General features: G+C 38.4%; 1 protein-coding gene across 1 annotated transcript in view; it reads right to left on the bottom strand.

Moving 5' to 3' along the window:
- Nucleotides 1–17,435, bottom strand: part of LOC118766126 (multiple epidermal growth factor-like domains protein 10) — a 39,386-nt gene extending 21,951 nt beyond the window's left edge. Inside the window, exons 1-5 of the mRNA XM_036509406.1 lie at nt 17,369–17,435; nt 17,077–17,211; nt 16,128–16,259; nt 9,348–9,388; nt 4,837–4,987 (exon numbers count right to left, since the gene is read on the bottom strand). Coding sequence (XP_036365299.1) covers nt 4,837–4,987; nt 9,348–9,388; nt 16,128–16,259; nt 17,077–17,211; nt 17,369–17,435 — 526 coding nt within the window. The remainder of the gene's footprint in view (nt 1–4,836; nt 4,988–9,347; nt 9,389–16,127; nt 16,260–17,076; nt 17,212–17,368) is intronic.

Here is a 17,435-nt window from a genome sequence, read left to right as displayed (position 1 = left end):
CATTACATGTAAAAAAAAATAGATTGAAGAAGAAATAAGGTATGTATAAATCTCATAAAGATGTGTTAAGTAGCTGTTTTTGTTTCGATTCTGTTTGAAAATTTAATTAAATATGACTAGATTTAATACATGCACATCTTCATCATTTTAAACTTTGTGTATCCTATCTCCCACTAAGAGCCGATTTTTTCAAGAAAGAAAAAAAATATTGGATTAGTTCTATATTCTTGACGCCAAAAGGATGAAAGGAAAAATTGGTTTAATCGACTGATACTGATATCTCCCAAATTTTTCGAAGTATGAAATGTACGGCTGAAAATGAATCTTTAATGTCTTCATAGTCGTATTTGCACTTTAAGATTGAGTGAGAATATAAATTCCAACAGCTATAGTATTCTTGTAAGAAAATAGGTACGTTTATCTTTAATAAATTCAAACATTGAAATATATTGATAAAAATATCAATATCGCGTTTCTCATTCATAACTAAATCTATTTACTTAATAAGGAAGTCAGTACCAAATAGATCCCTCTGGTTTAATTTGTTTATATTTCCTAGTTGTACAAGAAAGTAACTTGAATCTACTACCTCGTCGAACAGCCATTTAATCAATAGCACACAAAACCGTTAAATCTCATAAAATTTGACGTGATGTTAAACATATTGACACACAACTGCGAATTGGTCACTAACTCAGCATTGCAGTGGATCTATGTCAAGAACCATTTTACAGCTGCGTGATGAAAATTTTGATACCTCATGAAATAAATTTAGATTTATAATGAATTTGTTGATTTCTTTTTGTTTCCTTTTGATGAGACGTAGAAAAAAGATACTAAATTGAAAGAATTGTTACAGTGTATTGCAAAATCCTTGCAGTATTTAGCTCTGGCCATTTACGTCTGAAGTTAACTCTTCATTAGGATCTGAAGTTAACTGACATTAACTCCACTTTTCATCCTTCCAGAATTAATAATATTAAAAAAAATTTACCAATACCGGAATTGGTTTAATCGACTGATACTGATATCTCCCAAATTTTTCGAAGTATGAAACCTACGGCTGAAAATGAATCTTTAATGTCTTCATAGTCGTGTTTGACACTTTAAGATTGAGTGAGAATATAAATTCCAACAGCTATAGTATTCTTGTAAGAAAACACCCAGGAATTATTAACTTTGAAACATATTCTACAAAATGTTAGTAGTAGTAGTAGTAGTAGTAGTAGTAGTAGTAGTAGTAGTAGTAGTAGTAGTAGTAGTAGTAGTAGTAGTAGTAGCAGCAGCAGCAATAGCAGGAGGAATTCAAAAACTGGTGGAAGATACGGGGTAATTTATCCTCAGAGCAGAGACGATCCGGAATGCAACAGAGTGGTTACTTCTAAAGGCAGCCAAGGAGTAGGTCATGATGTTAAAATGTGTAGTAGTAGTAGTAGTAAGTATAATTTTTATGGCCGCCCTACTAAGGAGACACGGTACCTCGAAGCTCAGTAAGTTGTAGTAGTGCTTGAATTTGAACAGTGCATAGCAGCCAATCCTGACAGCAAGGTTTTCTGGATATATGTGCATTCAAAGCAGAGACCTCACTCTCCAGTGGGCCCTCTTCGCAACCCTCACACAAACCAGATCACTGACGACCCCAAGGAACGCGCAGAACTCATTGCCGAGTGCTATTCAAACATATTCACTGTTGAAAGTCAAAATGTACCATCTTCACCATCACTAACAGCAAATTCCATAACAACTATGGAATTTACACCTGCAATGCTGCGATGTCACCTTCAAAATAAGTGCAACTATGCCTCTCCTGGTCTTGATGGAGTTACATACCTGCTTCTCAAACGTGGCAGGTACTTCCTTTTATACCAGCTTTCTATTTTCTTCCAGTAATGTCTCAACAATGGTGCTACTCCGGAGCAGTGGAAAACTGCCAGTGTCATTTCTCTGTTCAAAAAGGGCGACCGCACATCACCTGTCAACTATTGCCCAGTCAGTCTCACTAGCTGTATTGCAAAACTGATGGAATCGTGTGTCAGAGAAACACTCTGGAACTTCTGGAGCTCTCACAGTCTCATCCGAGCCTCACAATATGGATTTGTCCCTAACTCCAGCTGCAGTGATCAGCTTGTCGAGTTCCTTGAGGACATTACTCAGATCACTGACAGTGGCTCATGGGTGGATGTTGTCTACCTTGACTTTGCTAAGGCTTTCAACTCTGTGCCACACAAAAGGCTTATGGTGAAACTCTCTGCAATGGGTGTGAGGGATGACCTTTTTAACCGGTTGAAATCCTTCATTCTCAGCCGAAAGGAGGTAGTCACAGTTCTAGGACAGCATTCTACACCATATGAGATGTCATCGGGTGTACCACAGGGATCTGTCCTTGGTCCCTTCTTGTTTGTGGCATACATTAATGACATAGATGCCAATTTAAAGAATGCCACAGTATTGAAATATGCAGACGACATCAAGCTGTACCTTGAAATCAAGAGGAGAGATCCTGATGTCTACGACTCTTTCCTGCAATCAGACCTAGACACAATGCAGGAATGGATCACAGACTGGCAACTGAAACTGGCTGTGGACAAGTGTACCACCATGCATTTTGGGAGAAAAAACCCTGCGTCCACATACTCCCTCCACAACACTGATATCAAGAAATCCTCCTGCGAGCATGACCTAGGCATCACTGTCAGCAGTGATTTGCGTTGGACAAAGCATATCTCTAAAATTGTCAAGAAGGCCGAGGGTGTCTTGGCATCACTCAGCAAGACTTTTCTTAGCCGCTCTCCAGCCATCTATTTAAAACTGTATACAGCTATGGTACGACCACACTTGGAATTCGCATCATCAGTTTGGAACCCCTATCTTGCTCAGAACATTGACCTCCTGGAATCTGTCCAGAGACGTGCAACCAAACGCATACCCTCCATCAGACACCTACCATATTCTGAGCGCTTTGTTTCCCTGGGCATGGATTCACTGAAGCTCCAGCGTCGGCGACGGACTTGGTAAACACCCCACAAAGTTATCAACCACCTCACCAACAACAACACTGAACACCTTTTTGATCTCCATGTGTCTAACACACGTGGACATGCCTACAAAGTCAGAAAACAACACAGCTCCTATGACTTTCGGAAACATTTTTTGACGCTCAGAGTTGCTGAAGCATGGAATAAACTGCCTGCGTCAGTTGTTGACTGCCATGACACTGCATCATTTAAGGCCCTCATGCTTTCCAAAATCCGCCGAAACTACACCTGATTATATATACACTTTAGATGAGTTGTAGTGCACCTGAGCACTGTACACAATTATTATTATTATTATTATTATTATTATTATAATAATAATAATAATAATAATAATAATAATAATAATAATAATAATTTTTTCGGAATTCTAAGGCACCGTTCTTTCGTTTCTTTTATCACCACCTTGTTTCTGACATTGCCTGGACTGTGCGAATAGTATTTTTGCTTAGTAATGCATTCTGTTTTGCGGGAGATGCGCATTAATTTTTTTTTTTTTTGCCAACTAATGGAGAAGACAAATATTTTCTTATTTTCCATATATATTGAAACATGGCTGATAAAGAAGTCATTATAATGTTCGAAGACGGGATGCGTTCCTTGTCGGAGAAAAAAGAGAATACTGGCATACCATTGACTACAGTATGTGACCACCAAGCCAGTGAAAAAGAAAACCGTGTTGAATACATCTTCGTCTCTAAACAATGCTGAAACAGTGAAGTAGCAATTAAAGAAAACATACGAAGACGACGGCGACGATGACGACAACAACAACGTCAACAGCAATACTAATGATAACGAAGTGAAAGTTAAAGAAGGAAAGATAAAAAAAGAAAATTTTAAAGGAAACGTGAACATCACTACCGCCATAGACGCCACAACAGTCTCCGCTGCAGCCGCTAAAGCAGCAAGGAATCCTGGAATTAGGATTTTTTTTATTTTATTTATTTTTTTTTTTGTAAATGCTACGAGAAATCTTGAAGATTTCCCCATCGACGAAGAAGAATTGAAATTGGCCCAAAAAATCGTTCAAAGAAATGGAAGAAAAGTTGCCCAAAACTCTCCACTAGACGTGATCGGAAACATCTTAAGATACTCGGTTACATACTGCTGCATTGGAGTAAAATCGCTCCGAATGAAAAATGTTTCTGACAGCTAAATCCAGAAATGCTTTGAATGCGCGTGACAACAGAAGACCCACATCATCCGAGGAAAGAAATTTGGGACGATTGAAGCTATTGCAGCTAACACCTTGCTAAAGTTGTGGTGATGAACGTGAAATATCGCCAGAAATATCCATCGCCAGATGGTTAGTGGCCGCCGTCTTGGCAAGAATAGAGGAAGACAACGTGACTATCTTGGAGGTAAAGAAAATACCTCAACAAAACTGGTCATGTATAGGTATGAAACTAACATTACAATGTATGCAATCCTATATCGAAGAGCTACCTAACCTAATGGGCCTCCCGGATGGTACTCACCTGTCAGTGTTAATGGAGGGTAGAAAACCAAGATGCCATATATATGACTCATTTAAAGGCTTTCTGCCCTCAAGCAAGGAAAACAAAACTCCCACTGCTACCAACACCACAAACACAAAATCATGGAGACGTGCTCAAGATTCCTTCGCCCACACCAATACAAAGAAGTCTACTCCCGGCTACCATGGAAATCAAGCTTCACCTGGACGTCCTGCCTCCCGAACCAACATCAACAGCAATGATATGGAGAGAGAAGAGCAGACCGAATAATGTATCACTGTGACAAACAGGAAGAGACGAATGGGGAGGAAAGTACATACACCTGCTCAAGAACACAGCAAGACGAAAGTCAAACACCACTACTGCAACCCAATTCGCAACCACTCCAACAAAAATAACAACGACAACTTTTACAAAAACAGGAGCATCTTCAACAATAACTTGAAAACATAGAAACAGCCAATAATGAAACTGCAAAAACAAGAAAATACTTTCAATTTTAGGTGAAATGTATTCATCAATTTCACTTTGTGAACAAATGCAACAGTGAATTGATGGATTTTGTAAATGAAAATAAAATCAAAACTACGACACAGGGAAAGGAATTTAAGGATTTCATCTTCAAACTCCGAAGGACAGATTATTAGTTAAAATGTCCTCAGACTTTTAAAAACACTCAGCGAAAAATTCTTGATTTAGATGTGGTTACCATTAGTGAAACAGTTGGAATGTACAGAGCGACAAATCTAAAAACACTACCTTCGCTATTGCTTACATCTAGGGCCATCAACTTACCATCCGGGCCCAGGAGGATCTGCCGTACCTCGAAATGCAGGCCTTTGCTAAACAGCACTGCCGCTCTTTTTCCCATTCCAAGCCAAAAGATGCGTTAATCTTAAAATTGTCGAAAATAGGTTTTAGATCGCTGCGTCAGAAGTCCTGGTTTCGCTGACGGCCTTCACATCCGTCGTTAGTAACCTGAGGTCGTTGAGCAGATGACCTTGGTTCCAGGGCGACCACAAGTCTTGAACGTTTGTACAACTCACTCTTAAGCCCACCATGATGATCGGAAAGAGCTTGAAGAAAAACTTAGGCCTACATACACACCAAGTACCACTGAAGGTCAGGTGGTTCAACTTCCATATATATTTGGGTTCCTTTGGGAACCCCTTTAAAAGCCTACTCATGGCTTTTACATTAGGAGTTGCCAATCCGTAGATTTTACATTAGGAGTTCCCTATTGCTTTTAAATATTTCCACAGTCATACGCACTATCATTAATGTTTCTGTCACTAGAACGGTGGTGGCGCCGATGAACTTACCCTCTCACACCCTCTCTCTCTCTCTCTCACTCTATATATATATATATATATATATATATATATATATATATATAGGGAGAGTTTACGAAATAAACAAAAGACGAAGACAGGTGGTGTACAAAACAAGCAGATGTATTAGTATAACACACAGGAATAGAAAAAATCGTTTACGTTTCGAGCCAATGCTCTTCTACAGAAAAAACAGGGAGAGAAAAAAAATGTATATATATATATGTATATAAATGGATATATATATATATTTCTTTTCTTCGTGCTGTGAGAGCCATCCTAACTAGCACTAAGTTTTGTGTTTGTGATTGGTTGTTATTACTTGGGGTGTTTTCTTTTTGTGAAGTGTTGCAGTGCTGCTAGTATTGGTGGAGATGGTTGTAATAGCAGTGGATGTATTGGTAATTGTAGTACAAGAGAGGTTGGCGTTGCTGTAGGTGTATTTGTGGATGTTGTGAGCATATTTTCGAGGATTTTGGCGTGCGTTGGCGAGGGGAATGATACTTTATGCTTTTTATATTTCTTTTTCAGGTGGGGTTTCTCCCTCGTTTTCACTTTGTGTTGCAGAGGTATCAGTATCTGTAGAATCAGAGTGCAAGTCTGTATGTATTTGACCTTAAAGGAGATGGAGTGGGGACAGGAGAGGCCGGGCTTCGTTGAAAGGGACACCCTGAGTGTCGGGTGTACGTTATAATTATTCTTTCTGCTGAGGGTGGTGGTGGTGGTGCGTCTGTTACTCCCGTTATTGGTATTGTTGATGTTGTTGTATTCCTTGGTTTCTTCCAGCATTTGCTGATTTTGTTGTTCTTGTTGATGATGCTGTTGTTTCCAGAGTTGTTGCAGCCTTTATTGTTGTTCGCTGATAGCTGACTTGTGGCCTATGGGGACCTGGTATTGACAATAAGTAGGCCCTATTGTTCCCTATCTTCTGTTTAGAAGAGAAAGCTTTCAAGTGGCCAACCCCCCAACCTCCACGTAGGTGGTGCCATGGCCTTCTAACATCAACTGTAAGATGCAGTAATTCTTCTCCAAGAATACCAAAGAGATCTGGGATCTTGTGGATTGTGTCTGGTTTAATGTAGAGTAGTACCTTCACACTAATCCCAGACCAATTTCCACGACGGTTTCCCTTCACATCCAGGCGGTTGTTATGCCCTCATAATACGACGCACGCTAAAATCCACCATAAATTTAACTCAGGTGGAATTCTTGAGATCTTCACTCTCACAGTCCACCTTCCAAATACGATGGATAGAGAAGATGTTTTTCGCTCCGACAGGGAGCCACAGAGTATTTGACGGCCAGAACTTCAATCTTGAAGAGCAATCAAATACCCACAAATTGCTTGGCTCTCGAGATGTGCTGAATGTCGGATATTATTTCTTTATCCAATGTACGGACACTGAATTATTCCATGCAAGACGGTTTCGGCCCCCTGCATGCACCTCAAGCAGGCTCGGCTGTTGGATCTTCCATGCCTGAAGAGTTATTCTCTAACAGGCAATGTCTCACTGTAGTACTGCTATACCAAAGACTTTTAGAAAGTGTCCATGATCTTCGACCCGAAGATCTTCTGTCCAGGCCTAGATTCAATCCTAAACCATCATCGCTCACACCCTCAACTAGCCCAACGCCCGAGAAATCTTGATGTGTTTTCCCGTTAACAGTTTTGTGCAGCTAATGCAATTCAATGAGTTCCTGGCAATATTCTAGATGCCAAATACTCAACTTTGGTCTTCGTTTGATCCACGACTAGAGTTTTGTCAACAAGAAATGCTGCAGAAAAGCTCGTTCTTATTTTCTCTGCTGTTGTTCACATCATCGCTGTGATTTATGTATCTCTATAGGTGATACAGCTTTAAGACTTGGCACCTCATCCTCAAAGATGTCATCCCAAGACCACCACAGTGTGAATGCCGGCATCAATTGGTTTTTCTGACCATAACAATCAAAAAAGTAAGAGCTCCAATCTGGTCTAGGTTGTCTTAGGACAGGTACGATAGTTAGGTGATAGTACACCACCGAGGCGATATATGCATTTGCTATAATGATAATGATTATTTCAAATTTAGGCACAAGGCCAGCAAGATCGGGGAAGGGAGTAAATATCGACCCCAGTGTTCAACTGATACTTAATTTATTGACCACGAAATGATGAAATGGCAAATCGACTTCGACGGAATTTGAACTCAGAACATAAGGTCGAACGAAAATGCTGCTTAGTATTTTACTCGGCATACGAATGATTCTACCAGCTCGCCATAATAATAATAATAATAATGATAATGATAATGATAATGATAATGATAATGATAATGATAATAATAATGATAATAATAATAATAATAATAATGATAATGATGATGATGATTTTGCAACAAGGGCAGCAAGTTTGGGGTAGGTGATGAGTTGATTTCATCGACCTCAGTACTCAACGACTACTTACTTTATCGACCCTGAAAGGATAAAAGGCAAAGTCGACTTGGGAGTAATTTGAACGTAAAGAAGAAGAAGGAGGAAGAGAGGAGGAGAAGTAGAAGAAGAAGAAGACGAACAACAACAACAACAACATGATCATCTTTATCATCATTAAGATATTTATGTACTGAGTGCATTAGATACGGAGAGGTAACTTTACCTGTGTGGGTTTTACTTCCACAAATTCTAGGATGTTAAACATGTCTGTTGTTCACATTTACTTCCCTCAGTTTTCATTAATAATCTCTATATATATAAACGGCAAAATGTCTGCGTGCGTGTCCTTTATACAAATCCACAATTTTTCAGTTAGAGGGCTCGCACTTTCTATGGTCATTCAAAACCGTCCAAGGGTAGTCGAGCACATCTTTACATTTCCCCAGTCACCCTGTAAAGCCATTAAAAAATCAATAGAAGTGACTTTTTTGTGAATTTTCTTTCCAAAACCAATCAAAATGCCCGAAACTTGATATGCCAATTGAATGCCAGCTAGCTGTATGTGATTGGTCGGAGATTTGGACAGTACTCGCGTGTATGTGTGCACGCACGCAGCTGTATATGCATGCACTAGCACTATGACCCGGCGTTGCCGGGTCATAGTGCTAGTTCAACATAACTCAATACTTAGCAAAATAAGTATTTATATACTTATGCTCTTGTAGAGAGTATGACAACTTGAATTAATCAATACATGTATATACAATACATGTATATATACAATACCTATATACAATACGTGTATATAGGTGAGATAGACATTGTTAAAGTAAGATTATAACAATCAAAATTTTAAGTAAGACATTTCAATATCAAATAGAAAAAAATTTTTAATGAGGTTTATGCACTGTATCCCACTTAATTAAAGTTAAGAACAATCATGTGTGTGAGTGTGGGGTTTTAGTTTGATTATTAGTATAGACGTATACTTACGTTCCTGACAGTCGGAACCCGTGTATCCAGTTGCACAGCCTCTAGGACATGCACCATGAATCGGTTGCAGTTGTCATCATCAATACAATTACATTTTTGTTGCAATGTAGTCCATATGTGCCTTTATCGCAGACTATAAAACAAACGTATTATACCTTATATTGCGTAAAACGGTAAAGAAAAACTCCTTTCATAAATGAAAAGATGGAAAAAATCAATGAATGACTGATGACCAAGACAACCATAATAGGAAATCATTTAACCAACTAATATTTTCGATTGATCTGCTAGTAACAGCGACCAAATCTTCCTCAAACATACCCTGTTAGACTACAAACAAGAAACATTAAACAATGGTAGACCTAATATCTCTAAGATGGCCACGGGTGGAATATCTATAACCGTAGATCTTCTAATCAGTCAGGATTCATCAGAATATAAACAACAGCAGTAATAGTGGTTGAATAACATGGGACTGCCTTCTCGATCTGAGTTTACCTAAATGCAAATAACATCATCAGCAACAACAAAAGCAATGATATACAAATAAATAAGAAAGCCAATCTCTCAGCAATCGCTCAACTTCCTAGTACATCGTATCAACGAGGGAACTGACTTGGGCTTCATCTTTACCATAAAGTTTGAGGTCATCCATGAATAACAAGTGGTTGACTATTTGTTGCTGGCTTTTGAATACATACCCAGCTTTTGCTTTCCTGAGAATCAGCGTTAGTGGTATCAAGCACAGTACAAAGATCAATGGAGACAGGCAGTCCTCTTGGAAGATGCTTTTTCTGATTTCTACTTTCCCCTAAACTTCTTTCGTATGCTGCCAGGTCCGTCCTCCAATTCACCATACTTTTTCCAAGCAATCGCTCAACATTCGATGCAATACCAAATAGGTTCATACATTCCATAATCCAAGAATGTAGATCATATTGTACGCCTTACGATAGTCGATCCATGACATGGCTAAGTTACTTTTCCTCCTCTTACAGTCTCTAAAAACAGTTTTGTCTATCAGGAGTTGATCCTTGGTACCTCTGCACTTACGCTTGCAACCCTTCTGCTCATGTGGCAATGACTCCAAATTTTGTTACTCTGCGAGTATTCCAGTTAATAATTTCCACGTAAGTGGCAAACAAGATATTGGCCAGTAGTTGTGTACCATATTACCTTTTTCGATGTTTTTCAAGCACGGCACTGTCCTACCCAATGTCAACCACTCTGGTGTTACTTGGTCGGCATTTAACAAGGTGTTGATTTGTGCAGCTATTCATGCATAACATTCACCAAATCATTTGATCCAGTAGCCTTGAACTCCATCTGATCCCGGGGCCTTCCAGTTGCTCTTTGTTTTTTTTTTTGCTTATTTCCTTCACTTTCCGTACTGAAATGACTAGTCCTGTCTGTTTTGGACAGACTACTGTTTGTTTCAGTTCTTGCAACCATAACCATTCAGCATCCTTTTCGTGCTCCTTATCTTTGCTCCAGATGTCACTCGAACATCTTTGACTTTCATTGTTATCTGGTATCAACTTTTCATCTGTACATTCTCCATTTATTCCTTTATGGAATCTCTTCTGATCTACTCTGAATAACCATGCTGGTGGTAACCCTTCATTCTTTGGTCATATCTTACCATCTTTGCTTTCTTTGCAATGAAGTGCTGTTTCAGTTTCTTCTATTACCACTTCAGGCCCTTTCTTTCAGTATCATACTTCCTGTTCGGTGTCATGTATTTTTATTTCGTTTTTAAGTAACCTCTTCTCTTTTCGGTTTCACCAGTAATGTCTTTCGGGAGCATATTTAACCCCACCTGTATTCTTCTTTTCTACCATTTTTTTTTTCTTTTGTCACTCCCATTATATATCTTTTTCTTGACATCATCATCTACATTTTCTGCTACAGAAATACTTGCTGCCTTGATCAAATTTTTTTTTTCTGTGTAATGTTTTTTTGTTCTCGTGTATTTCAGAATTTCATGTCTCTCATCGAGCAAGTTATCACTGTTCCTTTCCTGTGGTTTATTAGATATCTCACCTCTGCTTTCTACTACGAGATTACTTTTATCAGTATGAACAGCATTTTCATCATCGTTTCCTCTCTTCTACTGCTGTTTCCCAATACCCCGTCTTTTGATAGCTTTGAGCAATACTTCCGAGAACCAACGATTTTTTTCTTATTTCCCTATCTTTATCACATTACTACCGTTATTCACAATATTTTTCATCGTCCCTCATATGAGATAGCGATCTATCAGATTGCACATTTACCATTTTTTAATTGTTACCACCCCTCCACATCACTAGTGTACCATCAATCAGGACATGGGAAGTTTCCAATCGCTTCCTATTATTATTTATTATTATTATTATTATTATATTATTATTATTATTATTATGTTTTTTCCTTCTTTCTCTTCAAATTTTTCTAAATCGTTTTCTCGCCGAGTGTTTCCATACACCTAGAGCAGAGAAGGGCATTGTATGCATTCCCAGATTACAACGGCGCAAATTCACAGATAAAATATGTATTTAAAAATTAATAAATAAATAAATTCATGGATGGATGTTATATTCACAGATAGTGTCTTCTTCAGTAGATAAGCCGTTCCAGTTAATACATTTTTTTGCACTTCCTGTAGGGATGGTAAACCTGGAATCATTTTCAAATAGGTTCAGTACCTTTTTTTGTATCATTCCTAGAGATCCTACAATCACTGGTACTGTAGTCGTCTTGAGATGCCACATTTTTTTCAATTTACATTAGCAGGTCTTTATATTTACTAATCTTCTCAATTCGTTCGCCGCTATATTGTGATCACAGGAATACTCATATCAATGAATAAACACATCCTTTGTGTCTGATCTTTTATAATGATATCCGGTTTATTAGCTTTTATAGTCCTGTGGTCTGCCTGGGAAAGACCATAAATCGACACGTTTTCTCCCTCAGTCACAGCTTCATTATGATGTTTATACCAATTGTCAGCGGTTTTGTTTTGTAATGCCGACATATTGTTCCATTGTATACTGGCCGACTCTGTCATGTCTTGCCTTTATATTCTGCAGGTGCTAAGACTCTAAACACCCTGAGATTAGGGTGGTCTTTGTTTCATCTCATCGTTACAGAATCGGCATTTTGGGGTCGCTCTCCATTTTTCATCACACTTTGGCTTGGTAGTTGCGGGTAAAAAAGCTTTGGTCTTCAGCAGCTAATATGAAACCTTCACTCTCTGCTTTTAGCCCTGAACTTCGTAACCATTGGTGCGTGTGTTTCTGGTGGACATAGCTTGTTTGCTACGGGCCACATACTTGCCATGGAAAGGTTTCTGTTTCCCATCTGCTAGCTAAATTTTCATGTGCTTTTGTCTTTTGCATTAATTTTATTTAATTACAGCTGTAGTTGGCGCATTTCCTTCAGCCTGCTCAATCTGGTGGTATCTAAGAGATCAGCAGCAATTTTTTGCTCTCTTTTAGAATAGAGTGAAGTTTTTTAGGCCCTTTCATGTTTTTCAACAAGTTTTAGCATCCAACCGTTGGTTGCTTTCAAGGTATTTGGCCAGTCCGATTGTGGGTCTTTTGTATGTAAGTTTCAAGCTGGATCAAACCTCGACCTCCCTGAGCTCTGGGAAGGTAAAGGCGATCCACGTCTGCCTTTGGATGGTGCATCTTATTACAAGTTAGTAGCTTGTGGATTTTCCTGCCAATTTTCATTATTATTATTATTATTATTGAGTGAGAGAGCAGTGCATGCCATCAAAGTGACACTGGGGTAAAATATACGAAGCCCAGTATACCCATCATGACTACCCGTCTGATAAGGGTACACCAGGCACATGCATTCCAACTATATGTGCGCAAGATGGTGATCTCATATCAAGATAAACAGCGCATTACCTTGCAGGTGGGGCACAGTTAGAATTTTCTACTGGTCGAGTAACCCATCCCGCTCAAAAGGTCTCTGAATAAAGGTTGTTTAAGGATATTGAACAAAACACCCTTTCTACTTTTCTTAGCCACTCTGCGCTTTCTTTATATCTCGCCGGCTTCTTCTACAGTCTTCCTCCAAATTCTTTACTTTCTTCCGCATGTCAAATCAGTTCTTAATGTTGGCATCCCTCTGTTTCCTCATATAGACGTCTTCTATTTTATTGGAACAGTCTATGCTATTCGAAACCTTTGCATTTATCATCATTTTTTTATTAATTTGGCTTTTTTTTTGTGTCAATTCTTTCCATCCGTTTCATATTCTTCCTTGTTTTACCCTTCATCAATACCGCTCTCTGCTACCGTTGTTTCACTCTCCTTCTGCTAATTATATTATTATGTTTATCTGAATTTCTTCAATCTCTACTGCCATAATCCAGTCGTCCCCACACATTACTCTTGTTTAGTCTATCAGTCACAGGGTGGATGCTTCAAAGCCTCCTTTCTTCCAAATATTCTCTTTATTTGATTCATGAAGCCTCTTTTATTTGGCTCACTTCTCAGCCAGTATTCGATTACTATTTAGTTTACTTCTTTTCCCCATTTCATTCTTTTTATTTTGCACTTTTGACTGCGACTTTGGTCCTGACCAATAGCTTGATGACAATCTGCCAGAACTTGACCAGATACTCCCTGCCTGCCGAGCGCGACATCTTTACACCGTTTACAGTTTCCAATCCTGTTAGTGCAGTTGTGGTTATTATTTAATTTTGACATCACTCATTTAGAGGTACCATTGTAAGATTGTGCAACCACCAGTATTTTTATTGTGACACCATCACTAGGTGAGTTGCTAGTCAAGGCTCTGAGAGTCCACACTCTACCCTCTTGTACAGTTTTTAGTGTCATTCTTGTTCATTCCAATGTTTTATATTTTTATATTTGACATTTTCACTTTAGCAGCAATGAGAAACTGGACGCTGAAAAAGTAGGAGTTTAGAGTAACATCTGAGATAATGGAAAAATCACCAGAAAGATGCTTGAAGGAATTAAGATCCGAGAAAATTTAAATGGAACAGAGCAGTATACGAATATCAACTGAAATGGTGACCGAGAAGACAACAATGATCTCAACTGGAAGTGTCCCTGGCTCGGATGGGTACAAAGGTAATGGCTGGAAAATTTCCCAGAATTATACAAAAGAATAGATGCAAATGGATAAAATGATCAACAAAAGGGTATAAATCCCAAAATGCATTGCCACAGGGAAACAGCTCTTTACCAAAAAGGACTCCAGTAAATGTAATGCAGTGGAAAATTACCGGCCATTCTCCTGCTTACTACTGATTTGGAAGTTGATCAGGAATGTAACTAACTGTGCGTATGACAAGCTGCCAGTGGAACAGCAGAGATGCACATAGGCATTGATATGTAGTACCCAGGAACAAACCCTGAGAAATAATTACTCCAAGGTCCAAATAGACAAGAACAATGAATCGCTCTTTGTGGGTTTATGGCATCAAAAAACGAAATAATCTCACATATTGTGAGTGAATTTACAAACTAATCCAAAAAGAATACAAAAAGAGGCACGATAACAGGGCTAAGTTTGTTCACTAGAGATTGCATGAGAAGTATGGTCTTGAAAGAACACAGACAAAGCCTGCTAAAATATAGTAGGCTACTATAGAACAACACACAGAAATACTAAAGGCAGTGAATAGATAGCAGGTGGTCAAATGTGGAAATAGGAGGAAAAGACGAAAATGATATTCAAAGAGAGCATTATAAACAGATTGAAAAAAAAATCTGCATGGTCAGTATTTGAAAGCCACTGAAGATGTACGTGAAACAAAAATCTGGGCTTCATTAAAAACAAAAGGGCATTTAAAAAAAGAAACAGAGTTCCTTGTTAAAGCAGCTGAAGATAAAGCTATAAAAACAAATAATTTGAAAAAATATGTGTATGGGGAGGTGTCAGCAAAATGTAAAGTGTGAGGTATTTGAGATAAAACAATGGTGCACATTGTTGCAGAATATCCCAGGTTGGCTCATACAGAATATACGAAATGGAGACATGACCAAGTATTGCAAGTTTTTCACTGGGCGCTTCATCAGAAATGGGGATTTGAAGCTCAAAGTACTTGGTATCACCATTGGGTTGAGAGGGTGCTTGAGTCGGAGAAAGCAAGATTTTATGGGATTTTCAGCTCAAAGTACTTGGTATCACCAGGGTTGCTAGAGGGTCTTGAGTCGGAGAAAGCAAGATTTTATGGATTTTCCCATTCAACCAGATAAGAAGCTAGGAAACAATAAACAGATATACCACTAATAGACAAGGAAATGCGAAGTTGCTTACTAATTGATCCATCGTGTCCGTTCGATTCCAGGATTGTTAAGAAAGAAGAAAAACATTTTAAAATCCAATCCTTTAAAATTTGAAATTGCAAGGATTTGGAGCATGAAATATGTAAAGGTTGTGTCTGCAATAATTGGTGCATTAGGATCTGGGAGTAAGGATATAGATGAATGGTTGGAAGAGATTGGAATAGAATGTCCTGAAGAGCTTCCACAGAGAGTTTGCCTCTTAGGGACAGGAAAGATTATCAGAAGGGTTTTCAGCACTTGAAAGATTAACGAAAGCTTGAGGATATATAGAGTTACTGGTAGTAACCCATTATCCACATAAATTCGCATGGACAAATTAGAAAGCGAAACAAAAAATATACTTGAAAAGAAAATCCTCAAGAGAGTAGGTTGGCGGGGTAATTTTCAGTCAAATGAGAAAAAGAATTACACTAGGCCAATCACAGAAGGCCAGATAAATTCTGGCAGGTGAAGTCCTAACATAAAATTCGTCCATAAGTGATTTGAACTAAATATATTCACTTTGAAATTACTTCATAATTCCAATGGTATAATCAGTTGTTTCATACTCACATGCTTGACAGTTTATACCCTGATATCCAGCAACACATCCATGAGCACACTGACCATATATTGGGTTGCAACTGTCGTCAATACAATGACAGGTTTTACTACAGTTATCTCCATATGTGCCTTTAGGGCATGCTGAAAAAAACCCAGAAGAAACACGTTTTAACTTACGAATTTATTGTTGCCTTTTAAATATCAGTGACACAATATTACTGGCATCATAGTCGACACCAACTGAAGACAGAACCATATTCTCTTGCAAATTTCACAGAGTTTTCCTGAAGCTTCCAGATGGTTTGTTTCATTCACAAGGCTTGAATCAAACCAGGACTTTCACAGAAGATATTTGCCAAACTTTTTTTGCATCGAAATCGAACCTTAAACAAGCTAAACTAGCTTCTTAATAAATCAACCAACCCAAAACTTTGTAAAGTCAAAAACTTTAACCAACAGAAATCTAAAAATGTATAGACAGACGACTATTTCAAACAATTAGTTAGATGTCTTCAGGCACACAATCTTCTGCCATCTCCCTCCTTAGTACACGCTGTGCGACTCTTGCATACTTTGTTATCTTCCCTGTTAGCACACGTTCTTCGCCCATGTTAGTATACTATGCAGTCAACGTTGACAATACATGTTATTACTTCCTTGTCATCACAATGTGTCGTTCCCTGTGATGTACCCCTTGCTGTACCCCTGTTTTAGTATCTTTGTTATGTTGTTAGCTTAGGCTGTTGTTTCTCTAGTTTGTATATCTTGTTGTCTCCCTTGTTTTTTATATTTTGCTGCAAAAGCAAGTGCATTGTTAGTACACTGTTCCATGTCACACACAGTACTGTCACCCTTGTTGGTAATCTTTGCTATATCTTGTATTAGCATCTCAGAATACATAACTAAAAAGAACAACAATTGCAATACACAATGACAACAGAAAGCAAACGTTATTAACCTTCTTTACAAGTGCCTGACGTGAAACCAGGTGGACATCCATGTGGGCATTTTCCAGTGACTCTGTCGCACACGTCATTATTTCGACAGCTGCATTCCGCATTACAGCCAGTACCATACTTTCCACCAGGACACTCTGAAAAGAACAACTTCTTTTAATATTCACCAGATTTGACGTTACACAGACTCTGTTAAAGTTTAAATATCAGATACACTTTACCGACTACATGAATTAAGAATTAGAAGAGACAAGTTAAAAGCTACCGAAAGAATTATGTGAAGGATTTTCTTACGATGCCATTTATCAAATGCTGTTTCTGTTATTGCAGAGTTCAGTTTAAAATCAGATACGATGAGCAT

This window comes from Octopus sinensis, linkage group LG14, assembly GCF_006345805.1.
Source record: "Octopus sinensis linkage group LG14, ASM634580v1, whole genome shotgun sequence".
NCBI classification, from domain to species: Eukaryota; Metazoa; Mollusca; class Cephalopoda; order Octopoda; family Octopodidae; genus Octopus; species Octopus sinensis.
Note: the sequence above shows the minus strand (reverse complement) of the source record. Positions and strands in the feature narration are given on the sequence as shown.